The sequence below is a fragment of the Thalassophryne amazonica genome, chromosome 2 (genome assembly GCF_902500255.1).
Source record: "Thalassophryne amazonica chromosome 2, fThaAma1.1, whole genome shotgun sequence".
Taxonomy (NCBI): Eukaryota; Metazoa; Chordata; class Actinopteri; order Batrachoidiformes; family Batrachoididae; genus Thalassophryne; species Thalassophryne amazonica.
Window position 1 is genome coordinate 26,943,963 of NC_047104.1, and position 25,547 is coordinate 26,969,509.

Here is a 25,547-nt window from a genome sequence, read left to right on the forward strand (position 1 = left end):
CCCACACATCAAACAGGCCAATCCTTTTAGTAATTTTTTAATATACAGTGATTCAGAGTTAATTTTTTTAATGGGTTTGAGGAATCCAGGGAAGGATGCAGTTGTGCATTCTAATCCCCTCCACATATCAAGAAACCTGAGGTTTCTGCCACTGTGAGATGAAATATTTTATCAATTAATGTTTTATCATGTCCTGGGGGTCTGTATACATTGAGTAAAGTTACTTTGTTTGAGTCTATCATTCCCCTCACCAAGACTAACTTTCCTTGTCCATGATTTGTTTGGATAACTGGAAGTCTATTTTATTTGCAATTAATATTGCAATGCCCCTTCTATGTCTATTTGTATGGGAAGAATAAAATGTCTTGTTAAACCACTTTTTTTTTCTCATGATCCTCTTTTGTTAGGTGAGTTTCTTGCCAGAAGATGATGTGTTGCTGTTCTCTTTTCATCTTAGCTATCAGTTTTCTTCTTTTGATGTAACCTGTGACCATTAAGAGCTATCATTTTAGACTGCTGTTGAGACATAAATCATTAAATAAAATTGCTCCCTCTAACTTACACATCCAGGGTGACCTTAACATTTGAACATGGGTAGAAATCAAAAACAAGAAACTTGTGACTTGTGATCAGACAGATAAAGGTAGCAAAGAAGCGACTTCCAAAACAAAGTAACTCATTATGGCGTCTTGGTTGGAGAGAAAAGCCCCCAGATGATGGGGGTCTCTCCAGTGCAGACTGGCATAACTCAGTAATGAGTATAAGTTCAGTGCGCAATCAGAGTCTTTAAGCCGGCTCCCAAGGCAACACTCGGATATTGTAAACTATTTATAGCAATCAGTAACGTATATCTTGTTAATATTAGTGAAGGTTAAATGAGAGATGGTTATCATGTCTGACAGTGTCTCTTTACGAACATATTCAGATCTTAGTCCATACGTTGGATCAGATCACTATGATTGTAAATGTTACCGCAGGAGTGTTAAATAAATATACAGGCTGTGTTTATCTTGGCGAGGAGGCAGTGTCCCCGGCATCGTGAAGAAATCCACTGAGATTTTTTCCACGCTCTCTCTCCGTGAGCACCCGGGTTCTGTTGCTTTGCCCCCACCATCCCCCAGGACAGCCTATCCAGTCTTTCCATCGGTGCTGTCGTGTGGGGATCGTCATTACTGTTGTAGTCAGGTGTGAGACCCTTCTTCCTCAGGTCCTTTATGGCCTCAGCTGCACTGTTATATGTGACTAGGCCACCGTCAAAAAACACACAGAGCTTAGCTGGCGGCGGGGTTTGAAGCGGAGGACCATTTCTTTCAGGAGTTTTCGGATAGGGGCGTAGGCTCTCCTCTTCTTTTGGGCCTCTGCCGAATAGTCCTGGTCGAAGTATACCCACTGCTGAAGCACCAAATCCTTGGTTCTGTATGCTAAAAAGTGGATCACATTGGAGCGGGGCTGGCATTCTGCCAGTGGTTTGGGACTCAAAGCATGGTGCCAGCATTGATGTAGCTAGATCAGTATCCTGGAGTGACAACTCAGACATAATGAAACTTTCAATAAACCCCAGCAAGTTGTCTTCCTCTTCTTCTCGGGAATCCCGTGCTCACGGATGTTATTTCTTCTTGAGTGCACTTCTAAGTCAGTCAGCTTGGCTTGAATCTTATCTTTGTTGCTTATACTTTGAGACAGCACCTCTTTCGCAACCACGGTCCACTCTTCCATTTCTGCTATGCGTTGTAATGACTCCTCCGCTTTGTCTCTGGTCTCTTTCATATTGGCCACAATTTCCTTTAGCTTTCCATTAACCTCCTCTCTAAAACCATTTAAATCTCTCTTCATGTCACTGGAGAGGTTATCACGAAAGCAGTTTAATTCTTCTTTCACATCTGAATGGATAGCTAAAATCTCTTTGTGGATAGCTCCGATGCTAGCTTGAAGTCCTTACATAGCCATGTGCTGGTTGACTGCCTCCTCGTCGACTTTTTCTTTGGAGTCCCTCTCACCTATTTCTTGTGTCTGTTTGTTTACCATTATTTTTTGGTGCCTTTCCCTTTTTCATCATAAGTTTATGGATTCTAAAAGGTTAATACAGCTCTAGCATAGGGAAGTTAGCCGACTGTGTTGGGAACACTTGTTCAATGCGTCTGCTCACCTCAGCGCCATACCGGAAGTCACAGAAAAGCATTTCATTGCTCACAATGAAACTGAAATGTCAAAATCTAATTCTTTTAGACTATATTTAAAATTCAGACACTTGCAGTTTTTATTCAATGTTTATGACCCCTCTCTCTCTGTGTGTGAGTGAGAGAGAGAGAGAGAGAGAGAGATACTTTCAAGTGTGTCATATTTTCCAAAACATGACTCAGGCCATTATTTTAGGAAGGTGACATTATAATGTATTTATTGTATTTCTGTGGTAGTTAATTTTTTGTGATGAAATAACTACCTTGAATTAACAAACTAGCCAATGTCTGTATTAAACAATTCAACAGGTCTGTTCATATATGAAGAGTTTAGTTGCAAAACACCATAAGTAAAAAATTTTTTTAATGTTGAAAAATGCAAGTGAAAATGCTAAATGACAGCAAACCCTGAAGACGTTGCATGGATTTACATGAATAAAATGGTGTTCTTTTTTTTTTGTTGTTGTTATATTTCCCAAAATGATAGAGACTGAAGCAGCCAAGTACATGTTGGCCCTCAACTAAAAATCTGTGATTTTGGACTAAAAGCATTTGTTGTGTTGTTGAGGTGCATTGGCGCGGCTTACATTTTTGATTTGGTGCTATATAAATGAAGTGAACATCTCGGGGTCACCACAGCAGATCTGACATGGGTCTGCATGTTGATTTTGGCATAAATTTTATGCCGGATGCCCTTCCTAAACCAGCTGGGCGCAGGTGGTCTTGAACTGGGAACATTGTAGTTTGGAAGCAAGTCCACTGACCACTCTGCTATTTCAATTTCAATTTAATTTCATTTATATAGCGCCAAATCACAACATGGTTGCCTCAAGGTGCTTCACACAAGTAAGGTCTAACCTTACCAACCCCCAGAGTAAGAGTGGTAAGGAAAAACTCCCTCTGAGGAAGAAAAACAGAATCAGGCATCAGAAAGACAAAAAATACAGTATAATTTGCCAGAATTAAAAAACAAGAAAACAGAAGAAATACTAAGGTGATCGCCGGCCACTAGCCCTAAGCTTCACTAAAAGACCCAGAATCTGTTGTGTGTTGGGGGGTTTGGCTGGATGTTTTTGTGTTGTTTTCTTTTCTTTGCTCTCCAGGTGGTATGCAAACTGGTTTTTGTCTGTGGAGAAGGTGCTGGCAGAAGAGTCCTTCACCCTCATCAGCATTATTAGCTGCACCTGTGGAGGATGTTCACGTGCAGGCCTACTGACTCGCAGCACCTGTGGATGATGCTCACGTGTAAACTTAAAGACTTTCAGCTGAAGCAGATAATGAGATGGCGTTCTGCATTTAAGCCATGAGTGGTTTAAGCAGAATTGCCGGGAACTCGACCTTGTGACGTTCGTTTGTGAGACGCTGAGGACCGCGCCAGGGTTTGACACATCGTGCCTGTGAATGAGGACGGGTGAGGGACACATGCTGTCAGCACACATCAGAGGTGATTATTGTCTGAATGATCATTAATAGTAATTTGGAATTTTGTTACGCAGTATATTTGAACGTTGATGAGAATTGTGCAGTTTGCTTCTCACTGCCGTGGCGTACGGACTGATGATCCTCCACCTGTTGTGAGAAGCTGCTCATTTACATAAAGCTTAAATTCAGACCTGAATGTGTTGCTGATAGTGTGTGCCTCTGAAAGATATTTATTGTAGCTCTGTTGACTTACCTCACCTTTTCCATCCTACACAGTCAGTTTGTCGTGTCCACCTGGGGGGTGTTTGGCGGTGAATCTGACTCCAGAGACGCCGAGGCTTCGATCCTTTTGGGCGCTGGAGAGCGCGCCGTCCTTCACTCCGCCAGACAAACCAAATATTTATGTTGTACACTAATTATTGCACTGGAGGGGCAATAAAATCGTTTTGTTTGTGGAACCGCTTTCTGGTTATTTAGCGCTGGGTTCGGTCAGACGTTGGTCCGCTCCTCAACCTGCGTCTGCACATAACAGAATTTAGGTAAAGTTGAGGCCGCGGCACGCTCCGTTTCCTAATAAAATTAATTAAAAGAGTAAAAAGCGTAAAACAAAACTATACCAGTATGCTAGCCATACGAAACGGAAAATAAGTGCATCTTAAGTTTGGACTTGAAAGTATCCACAGAATCTGACTGTTTAATTGACGCAGGGAGATCATTCCACAGAACAGGGGCACAATAAGAGAAAGCTCTATGACCTGTAGACTTCTTATTCACCCTAGGGACACAAAGTAGTCCTGCACCCTGAGAACGCAAAGCCCGGGCCAGTACGTAAGGTTTAATTAGGTCAGCTAGGTAGGGAGGTGCCAGTCCGTGAACAATATTAGAGACCAGTAGCAGAACCTTAAAATCTGGTCTCACTGGGACAGGAAGCCAGGGAAGGGATGTCAAAATGGGTGTAATGTGGTCAAAATTTCTGCTTCGTGTCAAAAGTCTGGCTGCAGCATTTTGAACCAATTGGAGAGCCCTAATGCTAGACTGCGGTAAAGCAGAAAATAGAACATTGCAGTTGTCCAATCTAGAAGCGATAAATGCATGGATCAGGATCTCAGCATCAGCCATAGACAGGATGGGACAAATCTTCGCTATATTTCGCAGGTGGAAGGAAGCAGTCCTCATAATATTTCTAATGTGGAGGTCAAAGGACAACGTAGGGTCAAAAATTACCCCAAGATTCCTCACTTTGTCAGTTTGATGTATGACACATGAGCCTAGGCTAAGTGTTAACTGGTCACATTGATGCCAATGTCTCACTGGATCAAGAACCATCATTATAGCATGGGTTAAAGCAATAAATTTTCATCTGACTGAATTTTTTTTCTTGGCAAAATCAATGCCAGCAATTCCCTAAAATGTAGCGTAGTGGGGGCACACACTCTTTTTTTCCTCAATAAATACAATAAACACATTATACAGTATAAAAATCTATTCTAAATAGCCTCTAAGGAGATACAGATAAAAAGAATGCAAAACCTGAACATAAAGGTACATAAAAGGGTGGTGGGAAAGTGGGGTGTAGTCTTGATTCTGGGGGGTCTGGGGGATCTCCCCCAGAACATTTGTAAAAGGGCAAGTCAAATTTGGTATATTCTGGTGAATTTTAATGGGTATGAAGCCCTCTGAAACAATGAAAAGTCACTTCAAACTGTCAAGTAAAAACACAGTATTGATTATGGGGGTCTGGGGGATCTCCCTGAGAAATTTTTTAAAAGAGCAAGTTAAATTTTGTATATTCTAGTGAATTTTAATGGGTATGAAGCCCTCTAAAACAAAGAAAACTCACTTCGAACTGTCAAGTAAAAATTCTTTGTCTTCTGTAGTATTTTGATCGGTTCCATTCCGGTACATGCGCCAGTCAAGAAAATACAAAATTAGGGCCTAAAGTAGTTGAACACGTTGTTCTGCTGTGGACAAAGTAACACCATCACCCGTTTTGAAAACGCATGTGCACTGAGAAACTCAAAACTGGTTTATTCACATTTAATGGGTAAAATGCTCTCACTCGTAAAACAAACTAGGGCTGCAACTAACGATTATTTTAGTGATCGAATAATCGGTTGATTATGTTTTCAATTAATCATTTTTTATTTTTTGTTTTTTACTTAAATGTGAGTTTTGTCATTATTTCTTTAAGTGGGTTATTATTAAAAGGCCTTTATCAGGCAACATTAATGTTTGAGCTTGTAATAAAGTTATGATGTTATATTCTCGTCAAAAACATACCTGGAGTAGTGTTTTGTTTTATTTTGCACATACATACATCACTGACACACCACAAAGAGATTTCCATCAGGTTCCACCCGATTATGAGCATTTTAAGATGCCTACAGCAACTATCTCAACCACTGACAACATATTACAGCAAGAGTCTACAAAAGTATTTTAAAGGCCTGAATAAAGTGTAATATTTTATCTTTAATAAGATGAAAAAAAAGACACAAATGTGCAATTTACTGTATTTCTTTTCTTGTAAAAACACAGTTTAGATGTGGTTTGAACAAAACAAATTGTTATTAAACTTAAATAAAACAGGGATGAAGTGGAGGTGTAAAAGTCACTAGGTGTTCACAGGAAACAGTTATTTCTATATTTATTTATTTTCATTGTTAGTTGATTTTATCTTTTCTGTTTTGTTTTATCAGGTTCTTTTTGTCTGTTTCTCTAAAACTGTATTGTGGCATATTAGTTATTATTACTATTATTGTTGTTGTTGCTATTACACTATGTAACACAATTTTTGTTCCTGGCTTCTAAGTGTTATATTTCAACTGCTTATGTCTAAAGTCTATGGAAAAATGACTACATTCAGCACAAAGTTTGATTTTATTTTTTTAACGTTCTAGAAAGTTCTAAAAGTTTCTTGAAATTTCTAGATAATTCTGGAAACTTCTAGAAAATTCTGGACAGTTCTAGCAGTTAAAGAATATTCTAGAAGACTACTCAGTAGTAGTGAAGGCGAATCGAGAATATTGTTGAAAACAGACAAATTTCAAAATATCATTGCCCTGATCACAGAAGCAAAGTTTCTGTGGAATAACAGCTATTTTCTATTTATTTAAGGCATAACAGGTTAGGAAAGCACACTGTGTACCCAGGAACAAAACAAAAATAAAAATTTGTTACATAGTGTTATTACTATTAATATATAAATAAAAATAAATAAATTAAATATTATAATTTGTAATACATTTGACTCTTTTACAGCTTAATGCTAACTTTAACATTGAAAATGCCATAGACATGCTAACGCGTTAGCATCGGTCCCATTTTTAAGTTATAAAATACATCTATAAACTGTTTCAGAAGACCGTAACAGGTCGGTTTAACATAAAAAGGTAAAATATTACTCACAGATATATGCTCTTTAGGGTTTTTGGCTTGGAAAATTAAGATAAAGCGAAATAAAACAAAGAACCGAAGCAGCAGATCGAAGCATTGCTTCATTGTTTCAAAGCAAAGCCACACCCTGCTCTACTTGGGGAAGGTCTGCCAATGTTCCAAAAAAGACAGGGAGTAGAAGTACCGTGGCTCATGGCAAGCAGGAAACAGAGTGGAGAGGAGTGAAAATTCACACAGTCCCTTCCTCCGCAGTCCACGCTGACACTGCTGCTGCTTTGATGAGCGCAGAATGGGATGTTGCTTTGACAATGAGAGTTTCATATTTTGGCCCAAAAACACATATGGCACCATGTGCGCGCGTGTATGTGTGGTTAAATTTTCCAAATGACGGAAATCTGTCGGGGTGACGGAGAACTTTAATCCATGCATTATAGTTTTATCAGAGTTTAAAAGTAGGACGTTTCTAGACATCCAACTTCTCACTGATGCAAGGCAATCTTCTAAGGATTTTATATGGACGAGATTACCAGCAGTTATCGGCATGTATAACTGAGTATCATCAGCATAGCAGTGAATGGTAATCCCAAAATGCCGCAATATGTGCCCAAGGGGTGCTATATAAAGGGAGAAAAGCAGGGGGCCTAAGACAGACCCCTGTGGACCCCAAATTTCATGTCACTAAGGTTAGAGGTAGTGTTCCTGTACAAAACACAGTGAGAATGACTGGTCAAGTATGACGTCAGCCATGCAAGGGTACTCCCAGTAATCCCAAAATGATTTTCCAGCCTATCAAGTAGAATATGATGATCTATGGTATCAAATGCAGCACTGAGATCTAACAGCACCAGAACCGTAGTGGTGTCAGAATCCATTGTAAGGAGAAGATTATTCACCACTTTAGTCAGAGCCGTCTCTGTGGAATGATATTTTCTTAAAGCTGCTACTGCTGCTTTTGCGCTGCATCTGCACCATTAAACACAAATATGAAGTCATATAACAACTTTTGACATGATTTTAACTTTGAAAGGTCAAACTCAAATTCAGAACTGTTTACAGCCAGCATGGATTAAAAATTGTTGGAAGGATTGTGTGTTTGTACAGTATGTAAGTAAGTGCGTTCAGCTGCTACCTTGTTTTCAATTGGGGTCACCACAGCAGATCCAAGGTAGATCTGTGTGTTGATTTGGCATAGTGGTTAAATTTCAGACAGAATTATTTTATTTTAAACTATTAAACGAATGATACGCAAGTCTTCCATGCTCTTAGTGCCATTCTAGTTCATGGTGCCTGAAAATGAACAGCAGGTTTTGAATTGTGAGATTTTCTAATCCAGATAATAAATCACACTAATAATCCACGGTTCAGTCAATAATTGAATGCCACACTCACCTGCTTCTTGATGAGACTCAAATTTAACCGTTCAGTCTGTATTTCAGGAAGAAATACAGTTTTTTGCCACAGTAAATTTTGGGTGATCACCAAAAATGAAGCGCGCTGACCTCTGACGAGCAGCTGTTTGGCTGCAGAAAGTGTGAAGCATCATGTTGTTCAGGGTGGTATTCAAAGATGCGCTACTTTCACTATCACTAAAACCCCCTTTACACAAGGATGGGTCTGTTCAGCAGTCCTTGTGCAGCCATAAAATTGCGTTGAACCCTGCAAAGAGGTGCTCAGCTGCTGCCAGGACCTTACAAGGTCCTCCTGGTATCCTCTCACAAACTGCCATAATCACAATGGTCAGCATGAAGTATGAAGCTGCACGCGATTTCCGCAGGAGAGTCGCAAAGCCCGGAAGACGCACAAATACCACAAAGGCCAATCAAAAACACCTCACAAACCACCCCATGGCTGCCCAACAGGCGTGCAATGACCACGGAATCAGCAACAGCAGATCATCCACTGTAACATGATCCGAGTGACGCGAGTTTGGACAAGAACTTAAATAACAGCAATGTCATTTCAATATCACAGCCAATGAGCAACAATCTGGGCTGTGTGCTGTGATTTTTATGAATAAAGGTCAGTGCAAAATTTGTTCCTTGTCAGCTGATGTCTGCAGAGTTCATCAGAAAGTTTTGTACGTGTTCAAATCTGCAGCTGATGGTTCATTCTGGGCTTCGGAAAGCTCCGGTGTCAATTCAACATGCAGCTCGACTGTCACTGAAAGTGTGCGTCACATCAGACAAGTAATCCGTGCCCCGATTACTGTTATGATGACAACCTATAGCACTAACTAACTAAAAAACTGTCACCATGGAAGACAAAACGAGTTAAATATTAAATGTATCATTTTTCCATGTTTCTGTATGTGCACATTCAGTTTCGATTATGCATGCGTGTGGGTTTTTTCCCCACATTGCTGTGCGCCTGACACCACCTGTCTGAAAGCACCTCACATAAGTTTCAATATACGTACAAGTAGGGACATTAAGTTTATTGTGGATTCACCACAGTTTTGCCCTTTTTTCCATGAACTGTATAATCTTGACTCACAGAATGCCAAGAAGAGAAAAAAAAGGTTTTCTGAAATGGACAACAGTCATGTCACTTTTTCAGTCCCTGCAATGGTTTTTAAAAATCTGTTTTTATTTTTTATGGCTGTCAGTTGTTTTCCAGACATAGAAAGTCCAGTGAAAGGTGTTATTTGTCCAGTGATGTCATTTTTTGGCAGATTTAGCTTAGACTGCCTGTGACTGACGGGTAAACATATGCCCACACACGCGCACAAAACAATCCAACTGATGAGTGTGAAAAATTAACCATTTAATATTTAAATGGCTCCTCACCCTGGTCTTCTTGTACATTTTGCTCTTCAGGTAACTGAAGGTACGGCTGACTTTCGTCACACCTTTCCCTTCAGCATCGCTGCGCAGAGGTCCAGGTTCCTCCTCCGAAATACTGGAACACATCAAACATCAGACATCAAAATGTGACAAACAGAGACTTCATGAAAGGCATGGTGATGGACTGACCTGCAAGCAACCGATCCAGAGATCCTGTTCAGCGACCTCTGACCTGCAATCAAACAGGAAGTGGGCAAAGGCTCAAAAGTTTGATAAAAAGCATTATGGACACTTTTTCCTCACTGGTTTTTCTACCAACATTAACTAACTGCTGGTCACCCAGTTAATGACCTCATATTCAGGGAATGTTCCCGTGAACAGCAGACTGTGGGCTCCAGTCTGACCCAGTCCAGATGTGCACCACAGTCCAAAATGCACAAAGTACCAAGAAGTAAATTTCCTTAATGTTGCCATAGCGACAACCTAAATCTAACAGTACACACATTAAGATACCAATAACGGCTGCACAAAAACATTTTCTCATGCAGAAGGTAACAGAGCTGACTTCAACCTGAAATACAAAACTCATCATTTCTGACAGTTTGTTAGAAAGTCTGCTGATGAGCTGCTGTTGACATTAAGCTGTTTTTGTCTGAAAACTATCTTTTTAAACTTTCAGGTGCATCAATCCACATAAAATGCACCAGCTGCTTGTTATGGATTCCAACGTCTGTTGTATTGATGTTGAATTTGAGCTCTCCATTCAACATGGTTGATCGTGGCATTTTGTTGATTAGGCTGGATAATGCGTTGGTGTTTCTACAGCCACAGCTACACTCACAGCCACAGTTACAGTCACAGCTACACAGCCAGATCACAATCAAGGGGTACCCATGGGGTACACTAAGGGTAGAAATTTGGTGTTCCTATATTAAATTATTTACACTCAGAAAAAATTATTAAAGGTGTTGTCTAATAAATGCCAAAATATCTTTTTATTAACTTCACTTCCATGAAAAGCTAGAGCTGATTTCGAAATGCATGTTTTTTGTGCCAAAGTGTAGTGTACGGACATTACAATTTCATCATTTGTTAAATGATAAGGTGCTGTTATTTAAATATGTGATGCATATATCAACCCAGAACAGTGTGGAAAATAAGTATTTGAACACCCTGCGATTTAGCAATTTTTCGAAATTAGAAATCATGGAGGGATCTTAAGTTTTCATCTTAGATGCATGTCCACTGTGAGAGACAATCTAAAAAAAAAAAAAAAATCCGGAAATCACAATGTATGATTTTTTAATAATTTATTTGTATGTTACTGCTGCAAATAAGTATTCAAGACCTGTGAAAATCAATGTTAATATTTGGTACAATAGCCTTTGTTTGCAATTACAGAGGTCAAACGTTTCCTGTAGTTTTTCAATAGAGTTTGCACACACTGCAGCAGGGATTTTGGCCCATTCCTCCACACAGATCTTCTCTGGATCAGCCATGGGCTGTCGCTGAGAAACACGGAGTTTGAGCTCCTTCCAAAGATTTTCTATTGGGTTTAGGTCTGGAGACTGGCTAGGCCACTCCAGAATCTTGATATGCTTCTTACGGAGCCACTCCTTGGTTATCCTGGCTGTGTGCTTCAGGTCATTGTCATGTTGGAAGACCCATCCACGACCCATCTTCAATGCTCTAACTAAAGGAAGGAGGTTGTTCCCCAAAATCTTGCAATACATGGCCCCGGTCATCCTCTCCTTAATACAGTGCAGTCGTCCTGTCCCATGTGCAGAAAAACACCCCAAAGCATGATGCTTCCACCCTCATGCTTCACAGTAGGGACGGTGTTTTTGGGATGGTACTCAGCATTCTTCTTCCTCCAAACACGGCGAGTGGAATTAAGACAAAAAAGTTCTATTTTGGTCTCATCTGACCACATAACTTTCTCCCATGACTCCTCTGGATCATCCAAATGGTCATGGGCAAACAAGACGGGCCTGGACGTGTGCTGATTTAAGTAGGAGAACCTTCCATGCCAAACATGATTTTAACCCATGACGTCTTAGTGTATTACCACAGTAACCTTGGAAACAGTGGTGCCAGCTTTCTTCACGTCATTGACCAGCTCCTCATGTGCAGTTCTGGGCTGATTCCTTACCTTTCTTAGGATGATTGATACGCCACGAGGTGGGATCTTGCATGGAGCGCCAGTCTGAGGGAGACTGACAGTCATGTTAAGCTTCTTACATTTTCTAATAATTGCTCCAACAGTTGATCTTTTTTCACCAAGCTGCTTGGCAACTGCCTAGTAGCCCTTTCCAGCCTTGTGGAGGTCTACAATTTTCTCTCTGGTGTCTTTGGACAGCTTTTTGGTCTTAGCCATGTTAGTAGTTGGAGTCTTACTGATTGTGTGGGGTGGACAGGTGTCTTTATGCAACTAACGACCTCAAATAAGTGCTTCTAATTTGGAATAATAAGTGGAGTGGAGGTGGACTTTTTAGAGGCGGACTAACAGGTCTTTGAGGGCCAGAATTTCTGCTGATTGGCAGGTGTTGAAATACTTATTTGCAGCAGTAACATGCAAATAAATTATTTAAAAAATCATACATTGTGATTTCCAGTTTTTTTTTTTTTTGATTATGTCTCTCACAGTGGACATGCACCTAAGATGAAAATTTCAGACCCCTCCATGATTTCTAAGTGAGAGAACTTGCAAAATCGCAGAGTGTTCAAATACTTATTTTCCTCACTGTATGTGGTGTTTCTTTATTAGGGAAAATATAACATGTTTTCTCATACATACCGTATTTTCTGAACTATAAGTCGCATCGGAGTATAAGTCGCACCAGCCACTATATTCATTATAAAGAAAAATAAACCATAAATAAGTCGCACTGGACTATAAGTCGCATGGACATACAGGTATGTTAACTTAACATGAAAAGTTCAGATGATAATATTGTGACGGCAAAAGGAAGAAATGGCGCCACCCCGTGGTGTCGACGCCAGCTCCTTCCAAGTGCAGACGCTAATCCTCCGCCGTCGCTCACCCAGTGCTCCCACACAGCTCTCAGCGTTAACTTAAACACTCTGCTCACACTGATATCCAAGGGTTGAAGCTGTTTTGTTAGCCCTCCCAGAATAACAGCAAGCACTGTGTTCGTCTGCTTCACACGCTGTTTCACAATCATTGTCTGTGTCAGAGGACAAGTTGGGACATGTCTATCTCGGCTTTCAGTGCTTACCAGTCAAGTGAGTATAAGAGAAATTGTGGAGAGCTGGGCTTGTCCCAACTTGTCCTCTGGCACTCCGAAACGGAGGTGTTCCTTTGTCTCACTTCATCAGCGAATCGGTCATGACGTGCGAAGCCTCCGTGCGGCTTTCCATTACAAAATCTCTTGTTAAAAGTGAAATCTGCCGGAAAATGGCTGATGTCCAGCTCTTGTGATAACCAGAGAAATTGCACACGACAGTCCCGGCTCCACACAGCCATCCATTTAGAAATGATGTGGTGGTTTCTGCCTCTCGATGGCGGCTCAGAGCGCGCCGCGCCGTGCGCCATTGTGGGCCATCCTTAAAGCTGTAGTAACACTCCTTATTCTCTGTGAAGCCCGTAAAATTTTCACCGAAAGCCAGATAAATTTTTCGAATGGTTTCCAGCTACCTGTCTCTAACAGTTTCTGAAAAGATTCTGATGGGAAAAAAAGCCCAAATCATTCCGCCATTTCCTCGCAATGAAACAACGACGAGAGGGGTCGACCAGTGCTCACTCAAAGCCTGCCCACAGGCGAATGACGCAACCAACAGGCATGGGAAAAACGCATGCGCACGAAGGTTCAAGCTTGGCTGACGTAAAAACATATGAATCAAATACATATAGTTTTTGAAAAAAATTAAAAAAGGTCCGTTACTTTTCTCACAGACCTCGTACATGACAGCATGGAAGTGAGCTTTGCATTATTTATTGTAACTCTAATACAACCGGTTTCTATGTTTGTAGACCAGACTTGCAGCACAAAATATCTTGGTGTACAGACACTACATTTTGCAAACCTGAATTCTAAATCAGCCTTGCTGATTTACACTAAATATCAGTTGCTGCATGTAAATATCATTTTAGTTGTTACTAAAGAAATCTGAACTTTTCAATGAAATAATATTGCTAAATTAGATCAATCTAAACCATTTAAATAGTGGTGTACGGACACTACACTGATTTTTGTGAAATATTAAGCATCATATTTCTCAACATAAATCCAGAATTTATCGAGACAACGATCACAAAATCTATTTTGATCAATCAAAGTGTAATTGTGTATCAAATAACAGTATGGTCACTCAGAAATATGCATATGCAACATATCATTTTCTGTCAATGAAGTGAAAAAGATTGATCTCATAACGACAAACATGAATACAACAATCGGCCATATCAGCGTTGCTTCTCAGCAATAAGAAAAATACAAATCACACATTACCAATCCAACAACCAAATTTAACTTGAAGTATTAAACATTGTTTGCCGAAGGTTTTCTGCATTTAACATACATTCTTCATAGTACTTTGATGAAATCATAACATCAAAACAATGGTTTTGAGTTGTTTAACAATACACTATAATTTTAAAAAGAACATTGCAAATTTCACCAAACTGTGCATTGTGGTTCATTTCAGTACCATGAAACTAATGAACACATGCAAATCATTCACTTGCAAGACATTAAATTGTAAATCACATATAACAAAGATTTGCTTAGCCTGTACCCCTTGATTGTGATCTGGCTGACAGTTACACTCACAGTTACAGTTAAGGGCCTTTCAGACTGGAAACATCAGACACGACAGTTAATGCCCCTCAACATGTCAGTGATGTCAGATGCGTGCGTCGGAAGCGGCAAGGGGGGCGGAGATTGCTACATCACACACTGGCTGTTTACACAACTTGAAAAAGTTGACGATCTTCGTCTTGGACGAGGGTCTGTAGAACCACAAAAAGTTTAAAAAACAGCAATAGAGTGCGTCTCCCAGCACTCTGCTGAGAGAAGCTGTTTTCAGCTACTTTTCAGAGTGACGCTGAGCTGAGGAAGGACTGATGCATACCCTTTTAGCACAGTTGAGGTGAGTGAATGCTTTAATTTGTAAATGGTTCAGTGTATTTTTATTTTTACCAAATAAAGCTACAAAATGTTTGTTACTTCAGAGAGCACAAAAAGCTCCACTTTTTTCCTTTTTTGTATTTCTTTGCATTTTAAGAAATATATATATATTTATATGTCCTACAATCAGGAACATTTGCTGTGTTGGCAACCTAAATTCAGACACACATTAAAAACTTCCACTGATGAGCTGAACACCATGAAGTCCAGTAGGAAAAAAAACATCTCTGCTCTTCAAAATGGGACAAACGTGTCTTCAACAACTCCTCAGAGTCCAGCAAACCAACACCTGCTTCAATGCTTCTAAATAAAACAAAGGCTCTTTCAACAGCACCTATTTTCTTATTTTTTAAAAAGTTGTTTCATTTCATAATAAAACTGTCCATGAAGTCAATGTTCAGTGAAAAGACATTTGCACAGGTAGAAGCCCTGCCCCTATTGTGCACAATTTTAAAACATTCACAATTACTAATCAGATTCATATTTTAGAAATTACACTGTCCTGATCACAACATTAAATGTAATTACAAGTTGAAATGACTCAATTAAAGAAATTATTTCACCATGAGGTTTATGTCACATAATTTACAATCACACTGCAGTCATTGTTAAATCATCTCCTGTTGCACTTATAATAAGCATTTGTATTTATTTACAGTGTCTGTTTTTCTGGTTGAAATGAGATATGAATAATCTACCAGACTTAAAAATGTACACATTTCCATGCGATTTTGTCTAAAAATAAATGTCCAAAAACCTTATGTTAAACAAGAAATCATCTCATCTGAAACAACAGGTAAGTTATGGGTTTAATTTACAGATGACAGGTTTCTCAAGAATCTTTTATTTTTTTACTATTTTAAATGCAAGTGTTCTAATGTAAGAAACATTTTTTACAGTAATCAGAAATAAATTTTGAGGTAAAAAAAAAAAGCATTTATACACTGCTGTGTATAAATGAGCAGTTCTGTGACATGTTTCTGCCACTGGTCTGTATATAACAGTGTTTTATACAGATCAGTGGTTTCTGCACTGTAGTTTTCCATGTTTTCACCTGATGCCTCATTTCTATTGGACAGCGCGAAGCTATGTCACAGCTCACAGAGGCTGTTGTTGGACTGGGTTGAACCTTGACCACGGCAGCTTGATGATAAGTGGCAATGCATGCTCCCGGCAAAGTGTCGCTTTAGCTCGGTTACACTCACATCCACAGCAACAGCTACACTCACAGCTACAGTTGCAACCAGTTAAACTCACAGACACAGCTACACTCACAGCAACAGCTACACTGACAGCTACACTCACAGCCAATTACAGTCAGAGCCACAGCTACAGTTACACTCAGAGCCACAGTCACAGCTCCATTTACACTCAGAGCCACAGCTACAGTGACAGCCAGAGCTACACTCAGAGCCACAGCTACAACTACAGTTACAGCTACAGTTACACTCAGAGTCACAGCTACAACTACAGTTACAGCTACACTTACACTCACAGCAACAGCTACAGTTACAGCCAGTTAAACTCACAGCTACAGTTACAGCCAGTTAAACTCACAGCTACAGTTACAGCCACAGCTACACTCCCAGCCACAGTTACACTCACAGCCACAGCTACACTCACAGCCACAGCTACACTCACAGCCATAGGTACAGCCACAGCCACAGGTACAGCCACAGCTACACTCACAGCCACAGGTACAGCCACAGCTACACTCACAGCCACAGGTACAGTTACACTCAGCTACAGTTGCAGCAACAGCTACACTCACAGCCACAGTTACACTCACAGCAAGAGCCAAAGTAACACAGCCACAGCTACATTCCCAGTTACACTCAGAGCCACAGCTGCACTCACAGCCACAGTTACAGCCACAGCTACACTCACAGCTACAGTTGCAGCCACATACACACCTCGCTACAGCCACAGTTACACTCACAGCTACAGTTACACTCATAGCTACAGTTGCAGCAACAGCTACACTCAGCCACAGTTACAGTTGCACTCATAACTACCGTTACACTCACAGCCAGTTACATTCACACCTACAGTTAAAGCCATAGATAAACATATAGCTACAGTTACAGCCACAGCTACACTTATAGCTACATTTACAGCCACAGCTACAGTTACACTCACACCTACAGCCACAGCTACACTCACAGCTATAGTTACAGCCACAGTTACACTCACAAACACTGCTACACTCACAGCCACAGATATATCCACAGCTACATCCACAGCTACACTCACAGCCACAGCTGCAGCCATAGTAACACTCGCAGCCACAGTTACACTCACAGCTACAGTTACAGCCACAGCTACACTCACAGCTACAGTTACAGCCACAGCTACAGCCATAGTAACACTCACAGCCACAGCTACACTGACAGCTACAGTTACACTCACAGCTAGACACTCACAACAGCCATAGCTACAGCTACAATCAGTGCTATAGCCACAGCTACAATCAGTCAACTCCAGTTACATCTACAGTCAGAGCTACAGTCAGTCGCAGTCACAGCGACAGTCAGAGCTACAGTACTTACTCAAGCTACCGTCATCGTCACTAGAAGATTCGTAAATGAAGTCAGATTTCGATTTGGTGAGAATCAGGGAAAAGTTGAAAGAGAAGGAAACACGCCTCTCCTGTCTCAGGCGTCCCATCGCTGGGAGGAGTGGAAGAAAGAATCACAGCAGAACCAATCTTTGAAATAATGCACCAAACAGTCAGGATGAAGGTCACAGAAGTCACGTGAAAGAACATTAACGAGCAACTAATTAACAACGGACCTGATTAACCTAAAATGCACCAATCACTCAATCATCAGAGACATTATATCATTAGATCTGTCTTTATACATTAATTCTCACCTTCAGATGTGGGCATACGTTTACATACAGCTCATCTTAAAAACTTTTTCCTGCTTTTTAAGTTCATCAAAAAATAAGTGAGTTAAGAATGACATTTATTTCAGTTTTATTCTCTATGTGAGATCCTCTGTGGGTCACATACTGACATACACCAAGACAAATGTCTCTTTAAACAGCGTGGAAGAGTCTGAAGATGGAATTACTTTTAAAGGCCTCTGAAGGACATTATTCAGGGTTACTGGGGAACCTTTTAAATAACCTACATGAAAAACTCGCACCTTTTCTGAGCACGAAACAACAACAACAAAAATGAACCTGAAGAATTAAGCCAAGAACTCCAAAGAGCAATTTTGGTTCTCCACAAGTCCGTTTTCCTCTTTAGGGACCAGCTCCAAAACATTCATGGTACAACTGTAAAATCTGTTATTGAAAACAAGAACAATCTTTGGGCCCAAATGAACAGCCAGGAGCTAAAGGCACTGGTTCTTCACGTAGGTGCTAAAATACAGTTAAAAATTTGCGTAAGTGATCCTGAATTACTCAAAATGATTGTTCAGCAGCTTTTAAAAGCGATTCCATTCATTTATCAAATCTTCTGGAATCTTCCATGCTGTTTAAAGAGGTGTTCACCTTGGTGTATGGAAACACGGGATACCACATTTATCAGTTCACAAAAGTGTTCACTATTATTGTCTAAAAGCCAGTGAAGCTTATGCAGAATCACCATGTTAGCGTAGCAACAGCTCCAACAGCCGACACGTAACATCACAGAGAGGGAAAAAAAACAACTTTGCTGCATAGACGTACAAATAGCTCAATATAGTGTAGTTGGGAGAAAGGAGACATTGATACGCGTCTTTAGGGAAGTGTTTTTATCTGACGCGTGGCTGTGATAGCTGCATTAGCTCACAGCCATCCCAGAAAAAGTAGATTGTTGTTAGTGCACAAAAATGTTTTGTGGTTATAAATACGCGTACTTTGGGAAATGTCAGGTCGCTGCTCAGTTCGTAAAATTTTCAAATAGTGCCTGTGGTACTGCTAAATATTTCTCTATGGTCCACACCGACAACACACCAGCTGCAGCACCAAAATACTGCAGGCCCAAACCAAAATAGGCCCAACACAATCAGAAGGCCCAGTATTTTATATATCATGCATTACTAAAATTAACCCAATGAATTAATAATTTAAATAAATACTTTTTAAAGAATGAGTCTGACTGCTTGGTGCAATTTTGAATTTAATGATTTACCTTTTTAGTGGTTGTTGTTTTTGACATGCAACCATTTACAGTGAGATATTATTTGATCTTCATGAGCCTCTGCCGTATCTGGATCAGTAAGTGTTAATGTAAACCGAGTGGAGGCGGCTCACCGTCTGTATCTCTCTGGCTGATGGCGAGCATGGACACGGACTTAGTGAGGGGGAGCAGCTTGGAGGTGCAGCTGTGCCGCAAAGGCTGGAAGAGCAGCGACTTCTGAAGTATGACAAAGTTGCATTAAATACAGATGTCTCAATCACTGTTTGAAACGGCAACAAATATGACTTCTGTCAATGATGAAGTGAGACCAGGAACAACACAGTGAAAAGGAAAATGACGGTAGTTACCCACAATCCAGTGCAACATACAGCGACTCAGAGATGTTTTCACTGACCTGTTCGCTCAGTCCAACATGTTCCCCCATGTCCTCCTGCTCCTCTGTAAGAGACACCAAGGAGCCCCGCTCCATGACTTCAGGTGCAGGTCTCCTTGATGGCTCCAGGATGTCCGGCACCATAACACCGGACCTCCTCAGCTCCTCCTGGACTCCACTGAGGCCTTCCAGGCTGTAGCTGTGCCAACACAAAGCAAGTCGAGGTCATCGAGGACGCCATGCACACAGACATACTAATCACCAACATGCAAGCACTCATGCACCAGTTCAAACTTGCGTGTGAGCACGCGCGCACACACACACACATACACGTGCACATGCATGCACACAGAGGAGTTGCTCCAGCGTTTAGCCAGATGAGTTATGACTGAGCTCCATAGCAGATTTATAGCTAAAGCGCCGGCAAACGACTTCCACCATCAGCATCAGCATAGAGAGGTCTACAGCTGTGATTTACAAACCCAATTACATCGATCTATGACTGGAAATAAGAGGCCTTGAAAAGCCCAATACAATGATTATGGAGAGAAAAAGTACAGCTACATTTCACAGTGAGCTACAGCAGCAGACTGCAGCTCCATGGCTGCAGGACAGACTCAGTGATAGTTAAAGGTCCACCTGTAAATCTCTCTTATCTTCAGCCTGCTGGCTTTCGCTGGCATTCTATTATCCGCCAAATCATCACTCCAACACAATCAGAAATCAACAGCCTGAGGCGCACGGAGAGAGAAACAGCCCGGCGATTAGCAGCACTCACCTGTCCCCAGCACCGTCAATGATCAGAAGTGTCAGATGAAGACCTGCCTGCTCCCAGCATGACTACACACCCAGATACACATCCACTAACTCCTCAGGGAGCAGCATGAGGCCGAGTGCACATGTAAGAGCGCTCACACAGAAACGGCTCATGCAAATCTAAGATCACGTAAATAATTTGGGCTCATTCAAAGTGGACAACGTGCAAATACAAGCACAGAGCAGCAGAGGGGGTGAAGCTGTGTGGGGGACAATGAGGGAGGAGCAGCAGAGGGGGTGAAGCTGTGTGGGGGATAATGAGGGAGGAGCAGCAGAGGGGGTGAAGCTGTGTGGGGGATAATGAGGGAGGAGCAGCAGAGGAGGTGAAGCTGTGTGGGGATAATGAGGGAGGAGCAGCAGAGGGGGTGAAGCTGTGTGGGGGATAATGAGGGAGGAGCAGCAGAGGAGGTGAAGCTGTGTGGGGGATAATGACGGAGGAGCAGCAGAGGGGGTGAAGCTGTGTGGGGGATAATGAGGGAGGAGCAGCAGAGGAGGTGAAGCTGTGTGGGAGACAATGAGGGAGGAGCAGCAGAGGGGGTGAAGCTGTGTGGGGGATAATGAAGGAGGACCAGCAGAGGGGGTGAAGCTGTGTCGGGGATAATGAGGGAGGAGCAGCAGAGGAGGTGAAGCTGTGTGGGGGATAATGAAGGAGGACCAGCAGAGGGGGTGAAGCTGTGTGGGACAATGAGAAGGGAGCAGCAGAGGAGGTGAAGCTGTGTGGGGGACAATGAGGGAGGAGCAGCAGAGGGGGTGAAGCTGTGTGGGGGATAATGAGGGAGGACCAGCAGAGGAGGTGAAGCTGTGTGTGGGACAATGAGGGAGGAGCAGCAGAGGAGGTGAAGCTGTGTGTGGGACAATGAGGGAGGAGCAGCAGAGGAGGTGAAGCTGTGTGTGGGACAATGAGGGAGGACCAGCAGAGGAGGTGAAGCTGTGTGTGGGACAATGAGGGAGGAGCAGTAGAGGAAGTACATATACAGACAGGTACAGAAGTAATTAAGATTAAGAGATTAACTGACAGCACGAGTGTCCAGTTTCCTCGTGTATCTGTGTGTCTGTATCGAAAATTGCGTTTGGTAGCTGTTCATCGGTTCCACTACAACTTTTTTCAGGTTGGGCGTACTCACTGAGCAACCCCTCCCCCAACTGTGAGATCGGCCAAAATGTGAGGTGCTGAGACATGGAAAAACTACGGTTAAGTGGTCCAAATGGCCTGCGGGGCACCAGTAAGTGCCCTGCACAACAGCAGACACCACAAACCATCACTGACACCACGTGAAAATGCCAGTTACACACCACACCACCACCAAAACAACAACGGAGAGTCTATCCTGCCTCCCTTATGCAATCACAAAATCAAGGACGCTGCCACAGGATGCTGAATGAATGCACAGGGCACACTAAGGTCTTGCAAAGCACGCTCAGTGGAAGCACGTAGGACGCCATGGTCACCATGAAGTAAGAAGCATGTTCCAAACAAATGTCGAAGGGACACCATTGCTGGAGGACGCACAAATGAAGTCATGTCCGCCCAACAGACGCTGAATGATCAGGGCTGTTTGTCATGATTTTTATGAATTATGTTCATTTTATAAAGCCGTGCTATAAAGCGCAACAGGAGTTCCTCGTCAGCTGACATTCGTTAAGTTTGTGAGAAAGTTTTTGAGTGGAGATCAGACGGAGAGCGTTGTCTTCTACTTTTTCTGCTGCTGATGGTTCAATCTGGTGAAATCTGTGGGGTCAATTCAGCACAAACGGACCTCCATGTTGTGAAGAAAAAGTGAAGTTCTCTTTCTATCTCTCAGCATATATATATATATATATATATATATATATATATATATATATATATATATATATATATATATATATATATGTGTGTGTGTGTGTGTGTGTGTGTGTGTGCGCGCGCGCGCGCACACACACATAAAGTGTTACAAAAATGCAACACTTATTTTTGCTCCCACTTTTCATGAGCTGAACTCAAATATCTAAAATGTTTTCTACATACACAAAAGACCTATTTCTCTCAAATATTGTTCACAAATCTGTCTAAATCCATGTTAGTGAGCACTTCTCCCTTGCCAAAATAATCCATCCCACCTCACAGGTGTGGCATATCAAGATGCTGATTAGACAGCATGATTACTGCACAGGTGAGACAGGTAAAGGACAGGAACAGCAATATGTGATCAAAGTGAGAAGAAAGAGTCACAAGCTGGAAATGTCTCATTTTGTGTTTTTCCGTACCAACAGCTGACAAAATCTAAAACAATCATCCACTTTCTAGTGATGTGCATCTATAAGCTATCAAATCAAACAAAAACATGGCTGTGGCTCAAAAGCTTGAGCGATGGTCTCCCACTAAGACAACAAAGTTCTCATACTAACAGAACACTGCACAAATGTCAGTAAAATATGAAAGCTTTTTTTAAAAGGCTCATTAGATCATATTTAGTATGAGCTGGTCTTCCTCCTCGTGGACTCCTGGACCACATTATCAGCAACTGCTGGATTTCACATTCAATCATGTTTAAACAACACAGCTTGTATTTCAAAACATGCGTAAAATGGATTAAGTAAGAATCTGCAACAGAACAAACTGAAGCAGAAAGCAAAAAAATTCAAATCAAAAAATCAAAACTGAACAAATTAGGGATGGGTATCAATAAGAGTTTTTCAATATCGATACCATTATCGATTCTGCTTAATCGATCCGATTCCTTATCAATTCCCCTATCAATACCTCTTGTGAATTTTTTGTGTACTAAAAGTAGGCTTTACAGGTTTTCAATGTCCACGGGTTATGTTGAACTGTTCTATGTGAGGTACCTTGAGACGGCTTTTGTTGTGATTTGGTGCTTTATAAGCTGATTAAATTGAAATTGAATTGAAACTGAACAACATTTGATTGAGTCTTAAAGTAAATAAATATGAAACCGGGCACTGGATCTTTAAACTTTGGACATAATAAACTCTACATGGTGGATCCTTGATCTCTGGACATAAATAGAAATAAACAAAATCTGTAGTTTTTGTCAAAAGCATTTCCTTTCAGACATTATTGGCATGAATGTCTTCCCAAACATCTGAGCTGAGCTCTCGCAGCTGGCTGCACTGCACATCAGGACGTAATTCATAAAGAATACAGCACATCTCTTTTTGGGAGGAAAAAACATTTTATTCGATTGTAGTTTCTTGTCTGTATTACGTTTGTAAAGAGATGTCATTTTATTTAAAGCGGCTATTCGTTTTGAAGTTATTAATTCCGACCGGACTGTGTCTCGGCAGAGAGCCATGCAGCGTTTGGAGCTCTGCCAACAGAACGGAGGACGATTCTTGTTTCTTGACTCTAACAAGACAAGAGTCCCAGTTAGTGACGTCAATCCACACAAAAGTGACTCACAATATTTTAATGGCTTTGAGAGGAGTTAAGAAGCGGACTTTCCGCTTCTGAAGAGCAGTGAATCAAAGAATCAACAAGCCAGTGGTTCACGCTTCAAAGTGGAGTCGCGCTGCAGAAACAGCTGAATACAGACCCGCTGCAGGGTCTGTAATCAACGTAGAGGAATGATCAATTTCCCCACAAACACCCTCAAAAACAAAGGGCGCTCTGAAGGACCGATAAGGGAATCGTTAAGCAAAAAGGCTATTGATATCGGTGGATCGAATCATTTCTTAACAATACTCGAAAAGAACCGCTTCTCGATACCCAACCCTAGAACAAACAGTAAATAAAAGTATAAAGCAGGGGTTCCTTGTTTTTGTCCAACACATTACTGAAGTCATTTTCTCCTTGAGCATCCTCGTGGACATTTAATTTCAGCCACATCACCTCTAAAGATGGCCTTCAACACAAAGACCTCCTTTTTCCGCACAACACTGAGCCAAAAGCACCAGAGCTCCACTGAACAGCTCAAAGTTCTTCAACCTTCTACAGCACCAGCCTTCTTCTGGGACTGAGCTGGAAAAACTGCGGAGACCAAGTCTGATCACTCTCAAAATAGTTCAAAAAGTTCAAAGTTAACTCCCAGGAGATGGAGTTCATGTGATCACATCTGTCAGTTTGTGAAGATCTGAACAACAAACAGCCATAAGAGGAATGAGATGATTAGATCCAAATGCAGTTTCAAGAGTTTTTTCTCGAAGTAAGAAGTCAAAAAAAAAAAATCTAGTCTTTTCAACTCTCACTGGATGGACGAACAAGCACAAAACCACAAACAGGGTCACCTTACAAGGTCACAAAGGTCACCAGATCAGAATATAACAGGGCAGAGAGGCCCCTGCACAGCCTGGCACTCATTTCCTGATTTTCTTGTTGTAGGTGGACATTTGTGCTCTAGTTAACACCAGAATCCAAAAACATGCTGAATTTTTGTAAATCATCCATTTTCCATCATATTTTTCAGCACGTTATCAACCTGAGAGCATGACATCGATTCAGCAGCGAGTCAGCAGTGTTAGGGGTGCAACGATGCGTCATGCATCATGATACTGTATGGCATCATGTTCTGAAATGAGTGCAACACGATTAAAGTCATGGACATGGAAGAAATGATGGCTTTTTAATGAAAAACAGTGTCAATAATGTATAAAAATCCACATACAGGAAACATAAAACATCCAAATTATGGCTCACAATCCTTTGTGTCTTCAGAGTTTTAACTCTTTAAATTTATATGCGGTGATACAGTGAGGAAAATAAGTATTTGAACACCCTGCAATTTTGCAAGTTCTCCCACTTAGAAATCATGGAGGGGTCTGAAATTTTCATCTTAGGTGCATGTGCACTGTGAGAGACATAATCTAAAAAAAAAATTCCGGAAATCACAATGTATGATTTTTTTAATAATTAATTTGTATGTTACTGTTGCAAATAAGTATTTGAACACCTGTGAAAACCAATGTTAATATTTGGTACAGTAGCCTTTGTTTGCAATTACAGAGGTAAAACGTTTCCTGTACTTTTACACCAGGTTTGCAAACACTGCAGCAGGGATTTTGGTCCACTCCTCCACACAGATCTTCTCCAAATCTTTCAGGTTTGGAGTTTCAGCTCCCTCCAAAGATTTTCTATTGAGTTCAGGTCTGGAGACTGGCCAGGCCACTCCAGGACCTTGAAATGCTTCTTACGGAGCTCCTCCTTAGTTGCCCTGGCTGTGTATTTGGGGTCATTGTCATGCTGGAAGACCCAGCCATGACCCATCTTCAATGCTCTTACTGAGGAAAGGAGTTTGTTTGCCAAAATCTCGCAATACATGACCCCATCTATCCTCCCTTCAATACGGTGCAGTCATC

At 41.3% G+C, this 25,547-nt stretch overlaps 1 protein-coding gene across 1 annotated transcript in view; it reads right to left on the reverse strand.

Moving 5' to 3' along the window:
• Window positions 1-25,547, reverse strand: part of LOC117523087 (A-kinase anchor protein 13-like) — a 425,195-nt gene that overhangs the window by 107,320 nt on the left and 292,328 nt on the right. The window contains exons 13-16 of the mRNA XM_034184506.1: window positions 19,458-19,635; window positions 19,177-19,279; window positions 9,968-10,010; window positions 9,782-9,893 (exon numbers count right to left, since the gene is read on the reverse strand). Of these exons, the coding sequence (XP_034040397.1) occupies window positions 9,782-9,893; window positions 9,968-10,010; window positions 19,177-19,279; window positions 19,458-19,635 (436 nt within the window). The remainder of the gene's footprint in view (window positions 1-9,781; window positions 9,894-9,967; window positions 10,011-19,176; window positions 19,280-19,457; window positions 19,636-25,547) is intronic.